The sequence below is a fragment of the Thunnus albacares genome, chromosome 20, assembly GCF_914725855.1.
Source record: "Thunnus albacares chromosome 20, fThuAlb1.1, whole genome shotgun sequence".
Lineage (NCBI taxonomy): Eukaryota > Metazoa > Chordata > Actinopteri > Scombriformes > Scombridae > Thunnus > Thunnus albacares.
In genome coordinates, this window is record NC_058125.1 from 9739087 (window position 1) to 9764445 (window position 25359).

General features: G+C 38.6%; 4 protein-coding genes across 4 annotated transcripts in view; 1 reads left to right on the plus strand and 3 right to left on the minus strand.

Moving 5' to 3' along the window:
- LOC122971228 (cytohesin-3-like) overlaps positions 1-773 on the minus strand; it is a 34746-nt gene extending 33973 nt beyond the window's left edge. The window contains exon 1 of the mRNA XM_044337794.1: positions 403-773. Within this exon, the coding sequence (XP_044193729.1) occupies positions 403-421 (19 nt within the window). The 5' untranslated portion in view covers positions 422-773. The remainder of the gene's footprint in view (positions 1-402) is intronic.
- Positions 774-11133: 10360 nt separating this feature from the next.
- LOC122970908 (ras-related C3 botulinum toxin substrate 1) lies at positions 11134-17358 on the plus strand. The gene is made up of 6 exons (XM_044337265.1): positions 11134-11440; positions 13377-13448; positions 13621-13738; positions 14243-14305; positions 14711-14870; positions 15569-17358. Exons 1-6 carry the CDS (start codon positions 11406-11408, stop codon positions 15697-15699), a joined length of 579 nt encoding a protein of 192 aa, XP_044193200.1. The 5' UTR covers positions 11134-11405; the 3' UTR covers positions 15700-17358.
- On the minus strand, positions 17088-20818 carry crym (crystallin, mu). Its single transcript, XM_044337264.1, has 8 exons — positions 20549-20818; positions 20325-20475; positions 20126-20188; positions 19921-20022; positions 18755-18938; positions 18460-18581; positions 18256-18340; positions 17088-18154 (listed from the first exon to the last, which is right to left on the minus strand). The coding sequence occupies exons 1-8, from the start codon at positions 20713-20715 to the stop codon at positions 18069-18071; spliced, it is 960 nt and encodes a 319-aa protein (XP_044193199.1). The 5' UTR covers positions 20716-20818; the 3' UTR covers positions 17088-18068.
- Positions 20819-22423: 1605 nt separating this feature from the next.
- On the minus strand, positions 22424-24206 carry snu13b (SNU13 homolog, small nuclear ribonucleoprotein b (U4/U6.U5)). Its single transcript, XM_044337507.1, has 3 exons — positions 23995-24206; positions 23696-23816; positions 22424-22900 (listed from the first exon to the last, which is right to left on the minus strand). Exons 1-3 carry the CDS (start codon positions 23995-23997, stop codon positions 22638-22640), a joined length of 387 nt encoding a protein of 128 aa, XP_044193442.1. The 5' UTR covers positions 23998-24206; the 3' UTR covers positions 22424-22637.
- Between the last annotated feature and the right edge of the window lie 1153 nt (positions 24207-25359).

Here is a 25359-nt window from a genome sequence, read left to right on the forward strand (position 1 = left end):
AGTCAGTTATCTTATCAATTTCCACCAGTTTGCAGGCTTCAACTAGATAGGCTTGTAAGAACAACTTCAAAGTCTTACAGCAAGACATCAAACAGATGGAAAATGCGTATGCAAGGGAAGAAATATTGCAGTGTTTTTGTTTTTCACCATTTCTAAAGAGAGAGAAATGGTTGGACTCTCTCATGCATGGAAATCATGATCCTGGTTTTAAATCATGGTTGTTTTTCTAAGTAGGTCTGCAAAAAGCATAACATCCCGCTTCTGAAATACCTCTATCCCCTCACATCCATGCCCCCTGATACACACACCATTCATCCATCCATCCATCCATCCATCCATCCCTGCACACGGGCTGAGAGAGGGAGAGGAGACCAATGTGGGGAAAGGAAAAAGCAGCCTTACCGTGATTGTCCTCATCCATATTGATTGTAGCGGTGACAGGGCAGTCCAGCAGAAGGTGTGTCCGGCTGAAAGCTCCCGGAAAATATATTTTTCTGGGTGATTTTTTTTTAACGGGATTGTCTTCTCTGCTTTCCCCGCTGACAGACAGTCGAAGCCGGCGGTGGGTTGACAGACAGATGGTTGAAGTAGAAGTCAGCGGTGAAATTGGTAAGAAAAAAAATGGGAAAAGAAGCCGCAGTGTGGTTGTAAATTATAAGGAGGTCCTTATTTTTGAATGGGGGTGTTTTAAAATAAGTGTCTGGCTGCGGTGATAGACAGCGGCGGCGATTCTCCCTCTCTGCTCCATCCTCAGCTGCTCCGTCTGCATTCACATTGGTTACACTGCAACCGCGGCTACGTCATCAAGCCCCTCCCCTGCTAACAACACCCCCACACACACCTACACACACACACACACACACACACACACACACACACACACACAATCCTGTTTCAATGAGTGTTAACCCTAACCCTTACCCTAACTTTAATATAACCCTAAAATAACCTTAACATAACCCTAAACTAACCTTTAAACTAAGTCTTCACCCTAAAAGTAACGATTTACGTAAGGGGACTTGCTTTTCGTCCCCGTAAGGGAGGCGAGTCCTCACAACATTAGGAATACCTGGAACACACACACACACACACACACACACACACACACACACACACACACACACACACACACACACACACACACACACACACACATCAGCTCATGGTCACTTTTGGGGACATTACATAGACTTACATTAATTTCCTGGAGACTTACCCCAACATTAACCACTGACCCAAAAATCAGTTTTTTCCCAATTGATTCCCACGACTTTTGTCCCCAGTTGGACAAGCCGTCCCTAATTAACTGGTCCTAAGTCTGAAATTTTTCCCCAAAAGTATCCTATGACAGGCCACACACACACACACACACACACACACACACACACACACACAAATATACACACACAAACATAAAAGATTTACAGGAATATTGAAGTCACCCTCGACTTAAAAACATGTTTGGTTTATTGTTCCTTCAGTTGTGTGTTTGAGCTTCACTGTGCAGAATGATTTATGTGCAGAGTTTGACACTAGAAGGCTGTTTCCACATTTATCTGCTGACACTTTCTCTGTGCTCACTGAAACTGTGAGTTTAAGACATGTCCTACGTGCATGATTTGTGACATCACGACTAGTTTGTAGCCAATCATGGTCCAGTATGGAGCTTACACAAGTGTGATGTGAAAACTTGAAGCCTCCAGGGCACAAGCACTGAATAGAACATATTTGCATATTCATAGATTCTGTTTTTTTTTCAATGAGCGAGAAGGAGCTGATGTCATTTTAAGGATTTTAAAAAGGCAACTGAACTTTTTTTTTTAGTGGAAAACCCCATATAAGACACAAATTATCATTTAAAGCAGATTATTTTTATATGTGTTAAAACATGTCTCTGCTAAGTTAACATTTTACTCACTGACATAACTGCTGAGTCCTGAGGAGTCAAATCGGACATGTTGCACATAAACATGTCATAAATAAATGCTCAGTTTTACCATAGTGTCTAAACAACTTAGTCGGAAGTTTAAAATAAAGGTGAATGTTAATTAATACCTGGTCTATTGTAAATGTAAATCAATTGATTTCCAGTTTGATTTAGATAACTGGGTGAAACTGGGGGTGGATTTTTAGATTGTCGGGCCATTCATGTGGCCCCCCCCTAATTGATGAAGCGATGTTTTCAGGCCTCCAGATAGTATCATTTTGTTATTACTGGTGGGTATAATGGTGAATAGTAGCAATGAGAAAAAATACTTTGAAAATGCATGAAAATTTTTTTGACTCTCTTCATAAGATGTAAGAAATGCTGCACAAGACATTTAGACTTTTCCATTTGATTTCATGGATTCATAGATTCCAATATTTCACAGAACATTAGCATGACAACCAAACAACAGAGGAAGACTGTGTGATATGATCGAAGGCTCCAGTACAGTTTGCGGTAAGATGACCTTTCAGTCTCAAATTAGCATTTTAAAAAGCTCATAGCACGTGATTTGCGATTTGAACCGAAGATATCAAACCAGTGATGACACAGTGCCTGGATTATATGTAGACAAGATTAACCAAGTCTAACCAGACTGGAGACATAGTCAAACATGTAGACTACGTTTGACCACAGAGAAAATTCAGCAAGGAAAACATTTCAACAGTACCAGCAAAAGGCAGCAAAGAAGTGGAACCATCTGTAACTTAGAGACTCTCTTCAACACACTGAAGATTTTCAGGCTGTGTGTAGTTACCCTTTAAGTTCAATGAGGTCAGAAGAGCCTCTTGTCTAGCTGTTTTACCTCATATCAATCCATGCGTGAACATTTCAATTAAATCATAATAATGTGAGTATAGGAATACAGGAACAATGAAGAATGATCACTTTGTGTCACTTTTCTGTTTCAAGATCTTAAACTGTACCAAAAGGCCCTCCAAAAAAAACACCGTAACTTCTAAAACTGCTCCTCTGACCTCATACATGCAGGCATGACGACACCTATCAAGGCTGATGGCTAAAGGAATCCAGCTGACACACTTCCCATCTGTCCCTGCCCATGTGAGCTCATGATTCACTCAGGCTTTTTTCAGGGGAAGATCCCGGCCTAACCGGCACCGATCTACTGCGGGCAGGAATATGAAGGCAGGACACAGCATGCAGTCCAGTTTTCAGGAAGGGAGTTGTGCTGAGGACTCATTGTATAGAACTTCAGGAGACAATAGAAGAAAGTTAGAGAAAAGGAAGTGGCGTGATGGGGCTGCCCTCCTCTTCACTCACAGTGTTATGAAATCTGACCTGACCCGTGACGCTTTAAATTTGAGTGTCTAATTACAAAGTGCATTTTATCCATGTTTGAAATTGTTGCCTGAAAGATTTGGGGGCATTTTTTATTTGATTGAACACAATTTAATATGGGATACACACCATTGGAGCACAATATAAACTGAAAAAATAAAAATAAAACTTGTCGTCATTTTAGGTAACATTAGGTAATAATGCCTCCTGTAGTTGATGTGTTATGTGTTTCCATCTAACATCCAAACTGTAATCATGTGAACAGAATGTGCATTAAAGGTGGTCTATGTAAGATTTGAGCTTGTTATAGTAACATAAGTTTATGGATTTGAGAATTTTTGGTTTCTGTGTGTATGTGTTATGATATTTGAAGAGTGCAATATGTTTAGTTTCATCTGAATCAGATTAGGTTCATTCATCCCTACATTTTTACTCCTGTAAGGGGCCAAGTCTGGTTTTTGTTGTGAGTCATAGAATGACAGTTTGAATATGTCTGATTCTCCTTTTTTTCATGCAGAACTAGTTTCAACTATTATGCAATAAGAATAAGTATGGGTAATTGTACATAACTCCTGAGTCCCTCCCTTAGTTTCCCCTCTGAGGTACAATTATAGTACACCACTCCTGATTTCAAAGGCTACTGGCAGACTGACACACCTGATGCATGTCTTCATTGTTTCATACACAAGGAATGACCTCACTGTTACTGGAATGAGTTAAGCAAAAAAAAAAAAAAAAAAAGTACACATATTTCCAATCTGTGTAAATGTACTTATGATATAATACAATTACAAATACACAAACTCATAACATGTAATACTGGGTCTAAAAACAAGAAACAAAAAAAATGTTTTCAACTCAGTTTCACTAGTTTCAAGGGTTGTCTTTGATGTGACAGTATCTTGTGAAAAGGCAGATTAAGACAAATGTTATGTTCTTACTTTTTATATCTCGGTGCTTAAAGTACACTACAATACGTTCGATTCATTAGCCTGCATGGTCAAATGATCAAACGGTTAAAAGTCAAAGAGTTGGCATGGTTTAATTACCTTTAAATATTGATTAGCTCAGTGTCAGAAAAAAGAGTGGCAGTCTTATGATCTGATCACATGTTACTGATGCAAACACCGCTCTGTCAGGATATATAATGAACACTTGTTAATGTTCTCCTCCAAATGGATGACAGCGTATACTGTCAAACCAACTTTCCTCTCTTTCCTAAAAATAGAAAATTAATGGTCTCAGTTGTTTTTTTTCCCCCCCAAATGCCACAGGCATAAACAAATACTGACTCCACAGCATTGGTAGTTACAATTAATTTACAGCATGTGCCCATAAAATCCCCCTCACACACCCTCAGAGCCCCGCCTGCAGCCAGGAACTAAACAGAGCTGGTTTCATGTGAGTCTTTACAGAGACACTCATGGGAGAATTTGATTGGACACATGAAATCTTCATTACCATCTGTAATTTTTCTCCCTCGCATGCAGTGTCAGGGCAGTGAAGGCCGTCAGTTTTGGGAATAAATCCTGTGTTAAGTACAGATGTCCGGACCAGCACAGGAAGAGGCCCCACTTCCAGCTTCAGTGGAACCAACAGGGTGGAGTTCAGAAAGAGCTCTCTTGATCATACAATTTAATTATTGCCCTGTAATCGCTGGAACACTGGAGTTAATTCATCTGCTGTTCACAATGCCCGCTGTGTTTACCAGGATTAGGAACATTTGGATATGAAGCATATTCTTCCAAGAAAGGAGGGCATGCTGTATGCCAGAAAATATCTTGCGAGAATCAAAACAGAACAGAAACTGTAAGAGTCAGCCTCTGCTTGGCTCGACCTCCTTGTTTAATTTTTGATCCATAAACTTGGACTCTCCCTTACATCATCTTTGCCCGCACTATTTATTTTTTCCTCATTTACAAGCCAGCAAGAAAAAAAAAAAACTTTGTATATGCGCTCCATATTTAACTGGAAGCGGGTTCCTACAAGCCAGCACATGTCAGACACATTACAACATGTCACATGAAGGGCCAGGAAGTGGATGAAGTGACCCAGAGTCTTGCTGAGAGGTTATGGACGACCATGTTCATGTGCTGTGGTTTGATGTCAGCTGCAGCGAAGTGTTTAGCATGCATGCATGTAAAATGTAAAATATATATGTAAAATATAGGTACACTAAAATAAAAAAAGAGTAAAGTACAACAATAAATAAAAATAACCACAGAGCAATAACTGCCTTTTATCATATCATAACAGAGACGTGTGCAGGTACAGTACCAGCCAAAAATTTGATGTAACCAATCGTGTGACTGGTGCTGTACCTGCTAAGTCACACAAAGACACACCTAAATACCTCCTAACCCCGACCTTTAGGCTGATATCTGTTCCAAAACTGTTGTCTTCATATATTTTTCGAGATTTCCGCACAGTACCTCATCCGTTTTTTTTCTGTCCTCATCCAAAATTTCATACCCTGAACTTTTGTTGCACTCATTAAGGAAATGACCTTGTGTGCCGCTTGGAACCGGATTCATCCAGTGCATCTCCTGGCTGCAGCGACATTATAAGGGACTAACCTGCTTCATGACCCATACTGTTATAATGAGGTACATGTTGAGCCAAACAACTGATTTTCAGTCGTCTGTATGAAACAGTCTGAGGCATGCTGAGTGAGATAACCTGATCATTCAGTGTTGTCACAGCCCTCCAATACTATACTACATGTCTGTTTAACATGTAGTAAAACAATGGCCCATCCGAGATAAAACACAGCTCTTGTGTATGTGTCTGTGTGCAACAAATGTGGGTTTTCTTTTGAGTTTGACTCAGCAATAATATCTATTGTTGCAGGAAAAACATAGTTAAATCTCGAGAGGACGGATCATAAGTGTTTAGTGAGTTTTTGAGGAATCCTGTGAAAACCATCACGAACAGTCCCACACACATTCCTGCTAATGCAAACACACAAGTAACGTGACACACTTCCTTTCTCACAGTGGTTGAGAGGGTGAAGCAGGCAAGAATGGAGGAGAAACTGGAGAAAGAGAAACAGGGGAGGGAGGACAAAGGAAATGTGTGGGACAACTGGGAGAAAAATGCTGCAGTTTACTGTTGTGTGACCCAGCGGCCGGAAACTTCCCATCACATCGACCATGGCAGCATGTGACTCACCTCACAGCTCTATCACATCTGATCGAATCTGATTGCAAAAATGACTCATGGGTGATTGCTAGAGTGCTATATTTATCACATTCGCATTTTGTCATCAGATAAGCAAAGCTTTGTGACAAGATGGGACTGGACACAAGTAATCACGCAGAATTCCCCTCTCATCTAATGACTAATGGGTATAGCTCCTCATATGCTTCGTGCCAACGCTTGTGCAGAGGGAAGACTTCTTCAAAAGTGCAGTTTATTTTTAGGGAGCTTCACATCTGCTGTAACTGGCTAATAAACAAACTGCACAGAGCTGCCTGAAACCATCCCTGTGTCAAAGCTCAACATGCAGTCGAGTGAGAGGTTGAGCAAGCTTGCAGGGAGCATCTGGAGGCAATCTTTAAAAGAATTTTAAAAAAAGGAATTGAATCCCATTGCTGAGACATTTTCAGGTTTAATTTGTTGTGTTTTCACATGAATGCAGCTATATATACAGATTTAGTGTAGCTTTATGTGCAGGTGCCATACAGTGAGTGGGTGAGTTTGACAGTAAGGCCTTTGTGCATGAGAAAATGTTATTCTTTGATGCAGCTGTGACACGAAAAGTCATTGTTACGAAACTCACTTTATCAGATCAGAGATGCACATTTGCAGGCTAGACTCACTTCCACGGATAAATTGTCAGACCAAAAAAAAAAAAAAATCCATCAGATGTCACAGTTTGAGATGTTGAATGATTCATAGCAATTCTAGTTATCCACAGGATCTTATTACTGCTGTATATAGGATTGCATTGATCATATGGAAAGCAGAGATAGCAGCAACTCAAATGCCAAAGCTTCAGCTGGGCTCAGCCATCTGCTTTATGTGCTCAGTTCAGCTGAAATGATGAATTTTTAGGCAACTACTTTATGAATCCTCTCTCATCATTTTGCTTCCTGACTGTCACTCTGTTGAAAATGTTGACTTTCTCCATATTATGTGATAGCGGACATCCTGTGGACTCACCATTACAGAGCACATTCAGCCATTTAAGTTCTGATTGCCTGCAGACTTTCAATCTGACTGCTATGCAAATGAGGATGCTGTGATGGGGGTCATTAAATCTGGGTGATTATTTAGAGAACTAATGTTAGAACATAATAATCCAATGAAATGACTCTCTGAACTGCAGTTTGAGGGAAGATGTGTATGGACTGGAGGCGACGAGGAGGCAGGAGGTGAGCTGTCAGCAATGGTGGCTCTGGCTTGTAAATTCCTCTTTCCTCCCACGTCTGATGTGAAGTTCTTGTAACAATCATTCTCCCAAAAACAGCATGAGAACACCAAACACAGAGCTCAAAGTAGGGCGTTAAAGGCGTAAAAGGTCTCTTCAAGCTGAGCATAAAGAAAACTAAGACTGGAATCTATAATTTAATCAAATGACTCAATTGATTACATATTCCTACCACTGATTGTCAGTGTGCAGCAATGCTCAAATGTCAACAGAGAATAGAGATTAGATTGTCTGAATTATGACTCAAGGCATTGATGATTTTAAGCTTTGTATGATCTACTTGAAATCACAAGTGTAGCAGAGCACTTTAATGTGCAAAATAATGTAAGCAACTCATAGAAAATAACTTTTAATCTGAAGTAACCAAATCACACAAAAAAACATGCTACTTATATGGGTCATATTTGGTTGAAAGACAGTTAAAGCAGCATTTTTTAGGTATAAAATCGGTCTGGCAAGACACATTTTGATGTAAGTTTTCCAAGTCACATGAAAGACTGAATAGAGACCAAATCAAGTGTAGCCAAAGTGCAGTCAGGTGCATTGGTAAAAACAAAAAATGCTAATTTAATAAATATGTCAGTAGGGCAGCCTGGAAAATAATGACAACAATTGTCAGACACAGACATTACTGCATCCAAAAGAGGAACTAGTTATAATTTGATATTAACCAACAGTGATGTGATGAGTAAATACAGTAGAAGTTTACTGTAACCAACCTTTGTAGCACTAGAAATGTCAAAGGTTTATGAAACCCATTAATGACTTATCAAACTCTAAAATATGTTTTCCCCTGAGTATGTGTGAATCCTGCCTCAGAGCAGATCTTCCCTTTAATGTCTTTTCTAAGTTTGACATCCAGAGGTCTCGTGGTGTGACTCCCTCCTCTGTGTTTTACATCCTCCCTGATATGCTGGTGACAGGCCTGTTTATCCTTCATTAATCTCTCTCCTCTGCTTTTACCCCCCATTTAGTGGTGACTTTATCCCATTAATGTGCTGTTTGCTTAAGAAATCCTCCAATGACATAATCCAGACTCAAGGTTACTAATATGTGTGCGTGTGTGTGTGTGTGTGTGTGTGTGTGTGCAGAGTTGCACTGAGTAGTTGCCATGGAGCCACTGATTAATTGATGTAAGATCATTGCAAAGATGATGGTTAGGACTTTAAGCAGTGTGTGTGTGTGTGTGTGTGTGAATAAAGAATAAAGAAGCCTCCATTTTTAAAACGGTAAGATTGTAAACTGCTGCCCCCTGATGTTCATATACAAAACTGCAAAATGTGATTATTTTTGTAGAATTACAGGAAGGAGTGAACCATTATTACCATGGATGGAAAAAGGACTCAGGTCCATTACTTAAGTAAAAGTAGCAACACTCCTATGTGAAATTACTCCATGTGTTATGTAAAGGTCCAGCAAAATATACTTGCTGTTCACTTGAAGTGGAGCTAATTTAATTACTTTATGTACTGCTGGGTAGATAATTTTATTTTGTTTGAATTGAACGTATTGAATGTATTTTTGTATGTAAAATCTTAATCTGCAAATAATCATTAACTATAGCTTTCAAATAAATGTATCAAGTAAAACACTGTCCTCTTAAGTGCAGTGAAGTATGAAAAATGAAGATACTCAAGTACAAGTACCTCAAAATTTTACAATTGTAGTTTGGTGACTGTACTTTCTACTACTTTTTTTTCAATTCTTCTTTTTATTTCTTCAGGATATTTAATATTTGAAATTTTATTTTTTCCTGCTATGCCCAGAGATTAAGAGAAAAAAGACTTTACATTGAGAACAAAATAAGCCTTAAATGACCAGAGATCTGGCTGCAAGCAACACAATAATCATACTTGCTAATAAATGTTGTTATCTTTGGAAGAGTTTTAGATACATAACATCACTTCATATAACCAGCTTCAATTTTGCATTTTGCTTCATTCAGAAAACTACATGTTCATAAGTATTCAATGAACTGCCAATGAAATAAAAATTCAAATTCTTAAAATTGCTTAAAAATGTGTCATTCACATTTAACTAACTGGATATCCACCATGGATTGAACAGGTGGATGTAAGTTGTGGAGAAACATATTTCTCTCATCTTACTCCTAAACAGACTTTAATTAACTACTTTCTTCCAATGTATTTCCTGTACAAATTAACTCCAGCATATGCTACATATAACTGATACAAATAATCTTATTTTTCTGCTATTATTTTTATGAATGTGTCAAAAGGACGGACTGGGACCAGAACTTAAAAAGCTGAGAACACATGCAGGAATTCCAACTAATACAATTGCAAACTCCCTTTACAAGGATTTACAGCAATTTAGTATTTCAACAAAAACTGTAAGGATGCAAGTTTAGAAAATTCAGATCATTTACCTAAGTAAATTACAAGGAGTAATGGAGTCCTGCATGAAAAATCCTACCAAAGTAAAAGTATGTAAGTATTAACAGTAAAATGTAGTTAGAGTATTAAAGTACTCATTTAGGGAGTCAGAGGGATTACTCATTTAATCCCTCTGACTGATATATTATTATATATAACATCATTACATTATTAATACTGAAGCATCAGTGTTAGAGCAGCATGTTACTGTTGTAGCTGCTGGAGGTGGAGCTAGTTTCAACTACTTTATATACCGTTAGCTAGTTTAGTCCAGTGGTTCCCAACATAGGGGTTGGGCCCCTCCAAAGGGTCACCAGATAAATCTGAGGGGCTGTGAGATGATTAATGGGAGAGGAAAGAAGAAAAAACAAAGTTCTGATACACAAATCTGTTTTCAGTTTGTGGATTTTTTCTCTAATCTTTGATTTTTGGTGAAATATTAGATCATTTAAACATTTATTGAAATGAAACCATGTGAGAAGTTTAGAGGGAAAAATCACTATTTGGTGGAGCTGTTAACAACCCAAAGACATCTAAAATGTGACCCGACTACACACTGCTTTTTGTAAGTTGTCTAAAGCCAAAAAGGTTAACAATATGTTGTATTTTAAAAGCTTGTTATATTATCCATTGTGTCAAATCTTCATCTGAAAAGTAACTAAAGCTGTCAAATAAATGTAGTGGCGAAGAAAGTACAATATTTCCCTCTGAAATGTAGTGGAGTGGAAGTATAAAGTAGAAATGGAAATACTCAGGTAAAGTACCTCAAAATTGTACTTACAAATGTACTTAGTTACTTCCCACCACTGCTAATAAAAGATGACCTTTACACCAGATGTGAAGTATCATTTCAGTAGCATATTGATCTTGTTGTAATACTAAGTACTTATTGAGAGCTATATGTGTAGGTTTAATCGCTTGAGATGCAGTTTTGTAGTATTACATTATAACCAGCAGATGGCAGGTTTTGGCCGGATGTGACTTGCAGGGATCCTCTCTCTCGGGATCTGCAGCTTCCAAACTGTGGGCGTTTCTTCCTCAGTCTTGACTCCAGAGTTTTTTCTTTTTTTTTCCTGGGTGTTGCCTGCCTGCCTGGTTTACAACTTTGGAGTTTCACCGGAAAGAGGAACAAGTCGGCCAATATCTGCAACGACAACATTTTTAACTTTTCGGGAACGTAATCGAGGCTCCTTCACTTTTTTTTAACGCTGTACTTTTAACGTGACACACGTTTGACCGGTTTATTTTAGCCGCCGTTAGCTTGCGAAGCTAACTGAGATCGAGCTGTCCGATGCAGGCCATTAAGTGTGTGGTGGTGGGGGACGGGTAAGTGAAACTGTGTTTTTCTCGTCACTCTGACCTCTTAAAGTGCTCATATATACACATATGGTAACAATTAAAGGCTAACATGGTTGTTTTCGTTGACCCAGTTAGCAACAGTTGGCTAGCGGCTAACAAGCCTCAGATAAACATGCCAACATGAGCGACAGCTGGTGTTGGTCCTGCTCTCAGTCCAGCTGGGTCACACAGACATTTAGTACACATGACGCAGGCTGCCATGTCGACAGACACCTATATCAAAGTCTGCCGACCGCTAGCCTTTGAGCTGTAGTCTCTGTTTTATCTACCTTACCAACTTTTGGCTTCGGGGCAACTTATTCATTTAATCCTTTAATTGTTTGGGATATCCACCCCCCTAAAAAACGACCATCAGTCACTCCATAAAGTTGTAACTTTAAATATTGGTAAATTATTTTGTCTGACCAACAACACTAAAACATCCAAATAAGTTCAATAGTAAGTTCAGTAGGGCTGGGCAAGGAAGGACGGAATATCAAATATCATCTCGATATTGATATTGCGGCAATATTGTAGGGATGACACAAAATATTTACACAATGAGATTTTTGATAAATAATCATTAGTATTGTGGATATAATGACTAAGTGGGTAAAGGCAAATAATAGAAGAGCTACAACAGTCTGGTAAGTTAATAAAATTACATTATTTACTGCAACGCAGCCTTTAAAACCAGGAAAAGAAAACACTTACGTCATTATTATGATATCCAAAATCTAAGATGATATCTGGTCTTATATCACGATATTGATATAATATCGATATATTGCCCAGCCCTAATTTGACATGTTGTGAAAGTGATTTAGTTTTTAGTTGTAGCTTGTAAATGTTTGGTTTTACCTTATACATCTAATAAAAGATACTCAGTTACTATCTTAGAATATATTTTACTTTTGTTTTATTGTAAATTTCATTCTTTCTTTTCTATATTATTTAGGACTACTTCATTTTGTGTATATTTTTGACTGTTATGCACCACAACACCAAGGCCTTGTATGTGCAAACCTACTTGGCAATAAAGCTGATTGTGATTCTGATATATGACAAACAAACTTCACTTTTTACAAGCTGGAACCAGTCAATCTGAAGCATTTTTACTGGAAAAATGACTGAAACAGTCAATCAACTTCCAAACAACTGTTTGATCAATCAACTAATAGTTTAAGCTCTAGCTACATGTGTGTTAAGCAACAGAGTGATATTTCAAATCCTCACATATCAAACAAAGTAAAGTCGACAACAAACAGAAAACAAAAAATGAGAAAAATGTTTTGCACAAAATTGCATAAAATTTCCCTCAAAACACTCTCCTGAGTCAGGTTAAACTCATTACATCTGACTTGTTAACCCGTCAGGCAAGACAAGTTGAACATAATATACATTAGGGCTGCAACTAACGATTGTTCTCATTTTCAATTAATCTGTCAATTATTTTCTCAATTAATTGAAATCTCGATTATTGTTTGGTCAATAAAATATCAGAAAATGGTGAAAAATGTCGATCGCCTTTTTCCAAAACCCAAGATGGAACCTAAAATGTCTTGTTTCGGCCCAATCAACAGTCCTCAACCCAAAGATATTCACTTTCACATTTGAGAAGCTGGAACAAGAGAATTTTAGCATTTTTTCTGAAAAAATAACTCAAAACAATTAATCAATTATCAAAATTAATCAAGAACAGAAAGTTAATCACCAACTGGTGAATTTTCTGTTGATGGATGAATTGTTGCAGCTCTACATACTATAAAAACGACTTCTTGTTGCCTTTATTTGACTGAACAATTCACTGCAATCCTTGAAATAATGAGATTGAGTTTAAATCAAGCAGCAATCGTCAGTTCTCATTGTATTTTCTCTGTCAATCTTTCCTTCTCTCCCTCCCTGTCCTCTTTCCTCCTCTCAGGGCGGTGGGTAAAACATGCTTGCTCATCAGCTACACTACCAATGCCTTTCCTGGAGAGTACATCCCCACAGTGTAAGTAACACACACACACACACACACACCCATCATCAACAGCTGTGGTGTGGAAATGGAAATGTGGCAAAGGTTAGGTGATGAAGCTAGTCCACCGGAGCGATGGAAAGATAATAATCATATTGAGAAATGTAATAACATCATTTTTGGAACTTAATGTCCCTCCCTTCAGCTTCGACAACTACTCTGCCAATGTGATGGTTGATGGGAAACCAGTGAACCTGGGCCTGTGGGATACAGCAGGACAGGAAGACTACGACAGACTCAGGCCACTGTCCTACCCACAGACAGTATGTATACCAGTAAAAACAACTGCACAATGTTAGCATGAACACGGTTTTCACTTCACCAGCATTGATTTGGAGTTATTCACTGGCCCCGTAATGCTTAAGACAGAGTCTGTGCACTCAGCAGAGTAGAGCCTTGTATCCACAGTACCTATACACTGTCTGGAGGACGGCTGGAGGAAGTGAAAGGGAGCTCTTGTTTGTCCCCTTTGTCCTCACAACAAACTGGCCTCTGTGCCACAGGGAGCTGAAAATGGGAGTCGGTTCGTAGTTAACAGGACTAGTCCAGATTTGTCTAGATTTGTGAATCCTCATGTCTGAACGTTTGGAGTCTATTAAGTCAGTAATGTATGCTATGTGTTTGAGATTAGTTTCTGGTTATTCTCGCCTCAGTTGGTAACAGACACGTCTCCACAGTGCTGGTAAAGTTTTACATGTTGAATCGAAATTTATTTTGTGATGTTGCTGTCGTCAAAGGTTGCTAACGGCGTTATTTTTCCTCCCCAGGATGTGTTCCTGATTTGCTTTTCACTAGTCAGTCCAGCCTCTTTTGAAAACGTCCGTGCCAAGGTGAGTACACTCTGCCAATGATGGTAATATTAGGTTTACATATTTAAATAAACTGTTTAAGGGATGCTTGCAAGGTTGAAAAAATCAACAAATCAATTACATGATTTGCTCGTTGAACTTAACAAGATTATTTGACATCTAACATGTACGTATGTAATAATGCAGCCATAACAAATCATCACAACCATATTTCGAGCCACAAAGGAACTGTTGATGTTGGTCACCTGCAGATACATGGTGGCCCTATATTTAAAGGGAGGAAAAATCTAAATTTTGACACTTCTTTAGATAAAATGAACAAATTGATGGTGATTATTTTGGATTGACAGTTGTTCGGCGTTAGTGGAGGTTTGTTGCAGTCTAGTTTCTCTAAGGTCTCTGACTCTGTCCTCTGACCTCACCCAGTGGTACCCGGAGGTGAGACACCACTGCCCCAACACGCCCATCATCCTGGTGGGCACCAAGCTGGATCTGAGAGATGATAAGGACACTATCGAAAAGCTCAAGGAGAAGAAACTCTCCCCCATCATCTACCCGCAGGGCCTGGCCATGGCTAAAGAAATAAGTCAGTAGTCACTTAACACATACACGGATTCAAATTTAAAATCATAATATTGTCTGTTTCAAACTGAAAGAGGGAGTGGTGTTTCTGGTAGTTTCCTAAACTCATAAAGAAATGATGCTGAGGCCTTCTCTGTCTCTGTTAACTGTAGTTAACTGTATATCAAAGTCACAAATATTATAATTTCAGCATGATGTAGATGTAATTAGTTGCGTTCACATATGATAATACTCTATTTTTCAGCTAAAATCTATTGCAGCGTATCTTCAGATCTTAAAAAAAAAAAAAAAAAAGACCATTTGAATTAAAATCACTAAAATATCAGAAATATAGCAGCTATTGTGTTTTTGTTTTTAATTGTGCTATAAAATCAGATGGTGGCATTTGCAGTTTCCTCACCTTCTGCAACATTTGCCAAATACAGCAAATGCTAGTCTAGTACAGTTCAAGCTGCGAGAACACTGGATCCTACATCTCCCATAATGCAACACAGGTGTCTTTCATCAGACCCCCTGATTCCTAAACATCCACCTCTTTGAAACCACACCTCCAGTTTGTAATGCTGGCTATCTTTAAAAAAATATTTTAAAACTCAAGCTGAGACAACCTTGATGACATCATCACGACATCATTGTGCAAACAAAAAAAAAGCTGGTTTGCTGACTTGTTTCTCTGCCTTTTTCCTCTCCTCTGCCCACCAGGTGCAGTGAAGTATCTGGAGTGCTCAGCTTTGACGCAGCGCGGCCTTAAGACAGTGTTCGACGAAGCCATCAGGGCGGTCTTGTGCCCCCCACCCATCAAGAAGAGGAAGAGGAAGTGCGTAGTATTGTAATGGAGAACCACAGGGAGTAGAAAATACAGTTGCAGTCAGAACTCACCTACTCGGAGGGAAGATGTTGGTGGTGGGGGGGGGGAGGTTTTCCCCAAATATCAATTCACCCCCCTCCCCGTGTCCTTGCTTATATAGACGCTCCGGTAGATCAGACTTGTGTCTGAAAGAACTCGACAGATTTAAGCAGCGCTGAAGGTTCTCTGTAAGATCTGGTTCCTGGTTGCTTACATCAGTCCAGTCCTTTCAGACACGACAAGAATGAAGTGACTTTGCAAAGGCCTTGGTGAATGTGAGGGGGATTTGATTTGGGTTTAAGGAGTAAGAGGGAGGATTTTCCAAAAAAAACAAACAAACAAACATTCATGTCATTTTTCTCAGACATTGTTGGAAGAAACACTACTTGAACGTGATTTTTATCATAAAATTACCATAGATTTAACTCTAAAGAGAAGGACGTCCTGCACTGCACTCTTTCCCCTACACACTAAGAGATTCCTGCTGCCTTGATGAAATTTTACTTTAAGAAAGCATTTTTTTTTTTTTTTTTTTTTTTTTTTTTTAGAACATCTAATTTCTCCTTTTTTCATGGTCAGTCTCTTTGTCAGCTGTTGTTGACGGACCATTTTGTTTACATTTGTCACCTGACCAGACTGACGTGTCGCCAAATCTCAGTCAACGGTCATCAATTTGTCGTCACTCCATGAACACTAAAATGTTTTTTTTTTTTTGCTTTAACTTGTACAAGATACCACCATGCAGTCATGAAGAAACGGTTTAACCCTTTTGTGAAGAACTTTTTTTGAACTTTAAATAACAAGTGTTGTAGCAGCTGCTAAGATAAGTAATGATTACTCTCTACGGTGAATGAGCATTTAAAACAGTCTCTTTTAGATATTTAACAGATAGTTTGCTTATTTTGTCCCTTAAAGCTTTTTAGATGAACCACGCCATCCCTGTGCCCATTGCTTCTCATCTCACTACGTGTTAAGAGAACACACACAGTATTTCATGACTGACTGTTGGGCATGTGAAGGTGCAGTGCAGCCGGTTGGAGATTCTCAGTCAGCAGAGGCTCCTTTGTGAAGTTTAATCAACCTAATTATTTTTGTTTGTTGCTTCCCTGGCCTGAGATGTGACTGTTGTGTTGTCAGAAACACATCTTTACTCTCCAGTGTTGTTGGCCTGGTACACACTCTCCATTTTTCTGTAAAGGTTATACCCAACATTTCAAGTTCTCACTAAATTCTTGCTCAGAGAGTTCTTTGGATATTTAGGCTTTTTATTCAATATATGATGCTCACTTTGCTATCTCGATGGTGTGTAACCATGTCATTTTGATCCAATCTACTACTGTGTTTCAAGTTAATGAGCCAGAGTATAAACACTCAGAGGTTGCAACTGATTTTAATGTCTCTGTTGTACAATTTGACCTTCAGTAGTAACTTTTCAGCAAATGCATTTTATTTTTAAATGAGCAAAGATCAAAATGCATGGATGCTTTGGGGAGCCACTGTAAGTCATCATTTCAGTTTAATTTTATCAGTGTTTCATTGGCGCAGTGGAAGTGCACACATGGATTTACTTTCTTGCTAAATGTGGTTTCATTTTCACATTGTAATGTGCTGATTTTTTAAGAAGTAAATAAATTCTTTGAAAATGCTCTTTTGTATTTTATGTCTTCTGTTTACAGTCAACGGTCCAAACACATAACAATTCAGGGAAAGAATATAAGTAAGACAGAATTTTCGTTCAGTAAAAATGCCCATCACAGTTTCCCATTAGCTCATTGAGATGCCCTCAAATTATTGTTTTGTCTGACCAACAGTCTAAAATGCAAAGATAATTGATTTACAATGGTTTTTAAAAAAAGAGAGAAAGGAGAATATTCTCATGCCCGAGAAGCCGGAACCAGCAAATGTTTGGCATTTTTAGCCACGTTAGCTACATTGACAGCAACGTCACCTCGTCAGCCCATCACTTTGGTCCAGACTAAAATAAATATGCTAATAACTGTTGGATGGATTGCCATTAAATTTGGTCTAGATATTCCTGGTTCCCAGAGGATGAGTCCTAATTTGGTAATGCCCAGATTTTCCTTTAGCCACCACCAGGTCAAGGATTGTCCAATACCTCAGTTTATGGCCAAATACTATCAAAACTAAAGACATCTATTCTTCGTACTTTGTACTTGTGTTTTGTGATACTTAGCAAATGTTAGCATGATAACACACTAAACTAAGATAGTAAATATATTATGACTTGTAAAACATCATATAAGGCACTGTCATTGTGAGCATGTTATGTTAATGTCAGCATTTATGATCCAGCTTGTGAAGCACAAAGGTCAAACAGAAAGGTCAGGATTCAAATCAATGGCCACTTGATGGTTTGCTGGCGTTGGCTTCCCACTGGTCAAAAACCAGCTTAGCAGACACTGCATCTTCAACTCCCATTCCTGTTATTTTTAAAGAAAAAAACGTTTTAAAGTTGAACTAGATTCTTAAAATACTGAGTTGGAAAAATAAAGCACACGTCTCATGATAAGGTATGGCTTACCGAGGGATTTAAACACAGTCGTCTTCTCTCTGTGTGCAGCTTTTGTCCCATTAATAACGTCTCCAAGCTCTGCAAACACCTCCGCCTGAAAACAGTCCACAGTCGCATTTTTTAACACACATATTATTCTGCAAAGGGAGCCAAGAACATACTCAGCCTCAGTTATCTTATCACGTCAGTTAGAAAGCACAATGATAGACTGACCCCAGAGAGGACGACGTCACCCGACTCGGCCATTGCTCCCTCCCTGCTGTCAGCGTACACCACCGCCTGCTTCATCAGCACGTCGTCCAGCTCTCTCCAGTTTGGCCTGCAGGCTCCCACAGCTGCTCAGCAACAGAAAAGAAACACAGACTTGTGACAAAGTGGTAAACTTCACCCTAAATCTGTCTTTTGAGAGTCAAACACTCAACTAAATTGTGCACATATTGCAGAGATTTCAAAATCTCACATATTTCCCCTTTAATTGTGTATGCGTGTGTACATTTTTTCTTCTCACCAGCCACATGGGCTCCTGGTTTGACCCACTGACCAAAGAGCACAGGCTCCGTACATCTGGTTACTGTCACTATAGCGTCTGCTCCCCTCACCGCCTCCTCCACTGAGCCACATACCGTCACAGGGCCACTGACAGACTGGCAAAACCTCTCTGCACTCTGTTTTCTGTGGCTCCACACACGCACCTGTGGTGAAGAGCCAGGAAAGTATGACAGCGTATAACCAACCAAACATTATACATATATAAACAGTTTCAGAACTATTATGGGACAGACTGGAGAGCACAAAAAGGTCTAAAAACAACTGATGCTCTCTAAGCCTACACTGGTTTTGAATCTCTCCCCGGACAGAAAACTTGATTACTGCTCAAATTTCTGCAATGAGTTTTGTTGTTAGTGAAATGACTTAATACTGTATGGACGATGTGTTTGTTGAATGTCCTGTTGGTTAAGGTTACTCTGATGCTACAAATGAACAATACTGCTTCAGAGAGGTTTGTCTACACTTAAGAAAGGTTTCAGATTGGGATACATGCATACAATATCTAACCCTCCATTTTTTTTATACTACATTAAAATTCCCTGATTTTGTGGTTGGTAATACTTGTAAATATGCTCACCATTAGCTGTACTAGATCATTTGTTTATTTGAAATATTGAGGAACACATTTTGGCCATATTGGAGTGGTTTGGCACACAAAAGGATGCCTAGCTACACTGCTAAAAGATGCTAAAAGCTTAGTACTTTTAGATTACATTTTTTTTCAACCTGAAATTTGGTGCATTTGGGGACAAGACATGTGGTAACCAGAAAGTGTACAACTTAAACAGCTTTATGAATCATATTTTAGTAGGTTTAATGTAAAAAAAAAAAAATAGTGTATTCGCTGTCCTAAATCTTCATGGAAACTAATAAATGTAATAATCTATGCTTACACATTTAATGGTACAAGTGTAGTTTTCAAATTAAGCCATTAACCATTGTTCTGTGTGATATTTGCATGAGAAGTATTAAACAGCAGTAGGTAAAATCAGGCAGCAACAGGCTCAAAACTGCTACTGCAGAAAGGGGTTAAGCAAAAATGGGACTTAAAGTGGGACAGCTAAAGGTTTTTGTGTATATTTTGTGACAAACAGGCTTCTGTTCAGACTATGCTTTTAACTGTACCTCTTTAAATGAAAACATTTCGGTGAACACATTGTAATGACTCAGGGCCTGTTTTCCTGTACCCAGGATGGCCAGCACTTCTGCTCCAGGATGCATCAGCAGCTGCATTAACACACAGCGGGACAGAAACAAAAGAGTTTCACAGTTAGAACAGAAAAAACAGTGAATAGATGTTTAAATAGACAACACAGTCACCAAACCCTACCTTAGCAGAGATGGCTGACACTGCAGCTGTCCTCATGGCTGTGATGACGTCTCCATCCATGACCTGCACATTGGAAACCGTTCAAGTTGTGGGAAATGTTAACTGGAACAGGTCTTCAGTCATGTGTTTGCTTGTAAATGACTAAAATCAGCCTATTGCAGTATGTATGCTGAATCATGCACGCATCAGTTGCACTCACAGCCTTGACATTCCCATACTCTGGGTCCAGCAGCACCACAGTGGCTTGAGTGGCTGGCAAAGTTGAACCATCTTCCCTCTTGTAGAAACACACAAACTTTGAGCACAGGACTCCATCATTCTCCATGTATGTAGGCATCACGCCCAGGAACCTGTGAAAGTGACAGATTGTCAATGTTTAATTTGTTTTAACTACACTTGGAGTCACAGTGCAGCCAGTCTTACCCGTTGTGTTTCTGCAGGGGTACCGTGGTGCGCACAGGCTGGATCACCTCTGCGCTGTCTCGTTTGGAGAATTTGCCCAAAGCGTCCTCAAGACGCGGGATCAGCTGTCTGTAATGCAGCAAGCGCTCAACTTCATGCTCCCATATGACAACAGGAGGTCCGGCCATATTTTCCGCTTCTGAGTGAGGAAGGAAGAGACACTCATTGACAAATGACCTGGTATTTGGTCAAAAGTTCGAGAGCATTGGGGTTGCGTTCAAGAGCCGCACTGTTTCACCTGATAGTTCGCAACTGTGTTAAATACATGCAGTAGAATAGACATAGCATAAACCGGAAATACTCAAGTAAAGTGGCTCAGATTTGTTCCTGAGCACAGTAGTTTAGTAAATCTAGTTAGTTATTTTCCACCACTGATATCGATCATGATCAATTTAACTCGTGTAAATGGAGCATTTGTTCTTCAGTTTTACATTGTTTCAATTTTGAGCGAACTTTCAAGAGTTCATTATAAAAATGAACTGACCCCGACCGCCTCAGCTCAGAATTGCATGTCCTTCTTTTATAGCACTGTGACTCCAGTTGTTAGAGCCACACTGAAATGTTTATTGCACATAATCTGTAATCTCAGTTTAAATGTTAAAAATCTGTAGATGCAGAGTGAGGGTCCCTGGCACAACTTTACCTACTTCCAAGGTGCACGGAGAAGGGAAATAAGTGTAGAAAGATGAGAACTCCCGCAACACTTGTAGTATGAGGAACAACTTTATTAGTTGACAACACTTTTTTTTTTTTTTTAATCTTTTTAAATGTTAAAAATCGGCATGAAGCTTTAGTCACATAAAATAAATGAATAATTATCACTTATGATGTGATTGGTCGCACTGATTGAACATTCATATCATACTTTTCATATCATATTATATGTTAATATTTCAGAGTGAGCAGGATTGTGTTGCACCTGCAGACTGCAAATTAATGTAGTTTGAAAGTGAGTCTTTTAAACAGGCTGCATATAGTCTTTATTTGTTTTAATAGCATTTCTGTGACTGTTTAAATTTACATTTATTGAAATAGTTGAAATATAATCACTGAATGCTATTGAGTCAAGAACCAAATACATGCCTAAAAATGTACTATTTGAACCCTGTTTGAACCTTTTCAACTGCAAATCACCAAACTCATTATTACTGGATCAGATTGTCAGCTTGCAATCAAGTCTCTATGTGACATATCTATTAATTTTATATACTTTTTATCTTTGTCCCTGTCAGATTGAAGCTGAATACATATATGTAAAAATGCTATGTAGTCTTTAGCCTGATACAGATTCCAGTTTAACATCCATTAAGGAAACTCAAGTCTGGTGAATGATGAATTAATGGACTAAGCTGAATGAAACTTTGTTAACTTGACTGTTTTCCCTGCTCTGTCCGCTATCTTTTTTAAAGATATATGTTCACAGGCCACACACACATGCATGGATGTTTCTACCTCAACTGGGTTCAAATGGAGGCTCTGCCTTTTATTTACCTGTTACCATGGCGAATTGTGATATTAGAGCTCCATTGATGGCTTTTTTTCCATTCACCACACTTAACTCAGAGTGAACATACTCAAGATTAACTGAACAAACTCTGATCAGCTTTTTGAAATCCAAAACTCAGACTTTCTATTTCAGAATTCATCAGTTCAGGGTTCGGCTCAGTTTGTTAAACCTGTTTTCTGGAATAGAGCAACTCCTCCTGGTGAAATCAGCTGTTACTATTTTACTATAACTATTTTTTGTGGACACTTTTGATATAGTTAAAGGACAACTACACACTCTGGATGAAAACCACTATGAAACACTGAACAGAACTGCATAAAAACATCAAGTTTAAATAAAAAATGTTTTATTATGAATCAGGTGATGCCATGGCAAACTGATACACTGAAGTGGACTCACAGTCCTAAAAAATAAAAAAGCTTAACTTTCTTGTCATGCACAACAACTGTTTCTTATCAAACATAAGACAACATTATATTTGCTCTGGAATTTGTCTTCATCTTTCTTCAAAAGGGAGACATTGTCACAACAGTGCAACAAAAATCACACAAGCAGTCTCTCAATAGCCATCTGGACAGACTGGATCTGTGGCTTGAGCTGAGATCCCTCCTTTATGGTGACTGAGGTAGCGATGACGGGGCGTGAAACCCCACAGGCCCGACCCAGGGCCTGCTTGGAGCGGACAAACACGTACGGGACGTTCTTGTCCTCGCAGAGCAATGGCAGGTGGAGGATGATCTCCAGTGGCTCAGCATCAGCAGCCATCACAATAAACTCGGCGATGCCTCTGTTCAGGGTTTTCGTAGCTGGAGGAAGAAGTAGAGAACCATAAGTACAATATAATAACAGTTCAAACCCCTTTTAGCAGCTTTACACTGACTCCCCACTTGTTGTAGAAGTGATTCTGAGACAACACCACAGATTTCAGTCTCTGAACGAACACAAAGAAACAACACCTATTTAACAATCAATGACTATCACTGGGATACTATAAACTTCACAAATGAAGTGTGTTGCTGCTTTGCACTGTTGTACAGTGTTTAGTTTTAGTATAGATACTTCAACATTGTTTTGCATTCATTCAGAATAAGGTTTGTTGTCTCTTGAACAAAATATCTACTGTAATTTTACAGCTGAACAATAATAAGCGATTCCTCACTCATCAATACAGCAAACATTTGCAGTTGATTTGCCGTTTATGCCAGTGTCAATATAGGATTATAGATGCAGTATTTATTTCAGATTTTTAGGCTATTGGTGAGATGAAATAAGCAATACAAAGACAACACATTTAATTTGGTCAGCTTTTGATCACTCCACATATCAATTAAAAATTAGGTGGATTAATCAGTGATGAAAGTGATCAGTTGTTGTCGCTTGAAGATAATTTTCCAGGTCTTTTACATGCACACATGTGAGAGGCTTTAAAAGGAAACCCAGCTGTTTGGAGCTGTGTGAACCCTGCAGAGACACCACGTTTCTCAGACCTCTCTGATGTCACATTGCCTCTGAGAGTGGGAGCATAATATTGATTGCCAGCTTTTAAGTGGAAGCACTGACTAGTTACATTATAGCTCACACAGATGTTTATTTTTCCTCACCTTCATTAGCTCCCTTCCTCAGCTGCTTGTAGTTTGAAGCTTGCTGTACCAGGTCCAGGATGGTTTTGGTCAGCGTGGCGTCGGCCAGAGGGTAGGCCTTTGGGTTCACTGGAGCTTCAGTCTGGAAATAAAACAAAATACAACCACAGTGACCACGTGGAAGCAGAAACGCTGTGTAAAATTTAAAAAACACGAGGATATTATATGACGTTTAAGATTAAATTTCCCTCTAAAGTCTAGTTTCTTCAACTTGCTGGCTAACAGTTAGCTTCTTAGTTCATTCGCTCCACAACACTCACCATTGTGAATTATGTTTTTTTCTGGTATTCCGGCCCTCTCGGCGAAATGCTTCACGGAGGACTATTTTTTGTCTCCTAGATATAAAAGGAACAACAAGACGCGAGGTAATGTTTTAGTTTTAGTTCAGTCACGTTAGCTACTAACTCGAGGAGCTCTGTCGCATGCAGCAGGTCAAAAACGTTTGCCGGACGCTATTTTCTTTTCCTAGGATGGCGAAGTCATGAATCGCCCAACTCTGCCTCTGATTGGCTAGTAATCATTGTCTTCGTTGACTGGGTTAGTTAGGTTTAAGCATGAGGAGTTGGATTGGCTAGAGTTAGTGTAAGAATATCAGAGTAAACCAATCAGAGGCAGAATAGGGCGGGTCATAACGTTGCCGTCCTAGGAAAGCTTACCGCACGTGTGGAGTGACACGCATGCGCACTGGCAACAACCGCTAAAAAGGACAGGAAATGCTTTTTTTTTTTTTTTTTTTTTGCCCTTTTCTGATTTTAAAAAAGACCTATTTACGTTTTGAAATGATTTTATTAATGATGCGATCAGATTTTAAACTTCATCTGTGTAAATATTTAATATGACAACTGAAATAATAAACACAATAATACTAGTATTAATTATTCATTAAAATGTGTATTGTATTTATGCTTTAAGTAGGGTTTTTTATGGTTTTATTCATTGCAAGTGTTTTTTCTTCATATAATTTTTCTTCTACTATTTTGTATAAGCCTATATGGACATGTGATTGATTGTTTTCATAGTACTGCTACTTCATTTTATTTATTTATTTATTTTTAAATGTACATGATTTAATTTAAACTGGCATTTTAGTCCTAGTAGTATTTCATGTAAATACATGTCCTTGTGTTTTTATTAATCTATGCAGAAAAATCTTGTTCTGTATCTTATAGAATGTTATAATGTTAATCAATCTTTATTTCTATAATTGACAGCATTTTTTGTTAAATGCTGTATTTTTTATTGACAATTCACTCTTAAAAATAGGTATGTTTCAGACCATATATATGAAGAATACTCTTTGTGTAACTTGTTAACTTTTATTATCTGCCTGTATTGTTTATCTTTATTGTTTTTTGTCCTCACTTTGGGACAGCATATTTTTTTAAAATCATATTTGTAAAGAGGTACAGTTGTGAGGCAATAGCTGAACCTTCTCTCAAGGAATATTACTGAGAAAACATTTCCAGTAGGTGCTTATATGTAGAAAAGATAATGATATCAGTGCTACATTTTGTTATACCCCAAATGAGACTGCTGTTCACTTATTTTGCCTTTTTGTGAGACTCTTTTGGGATAACACATACCTTTATCAACAGCCATATTGATGAACATTATATACTATTTTG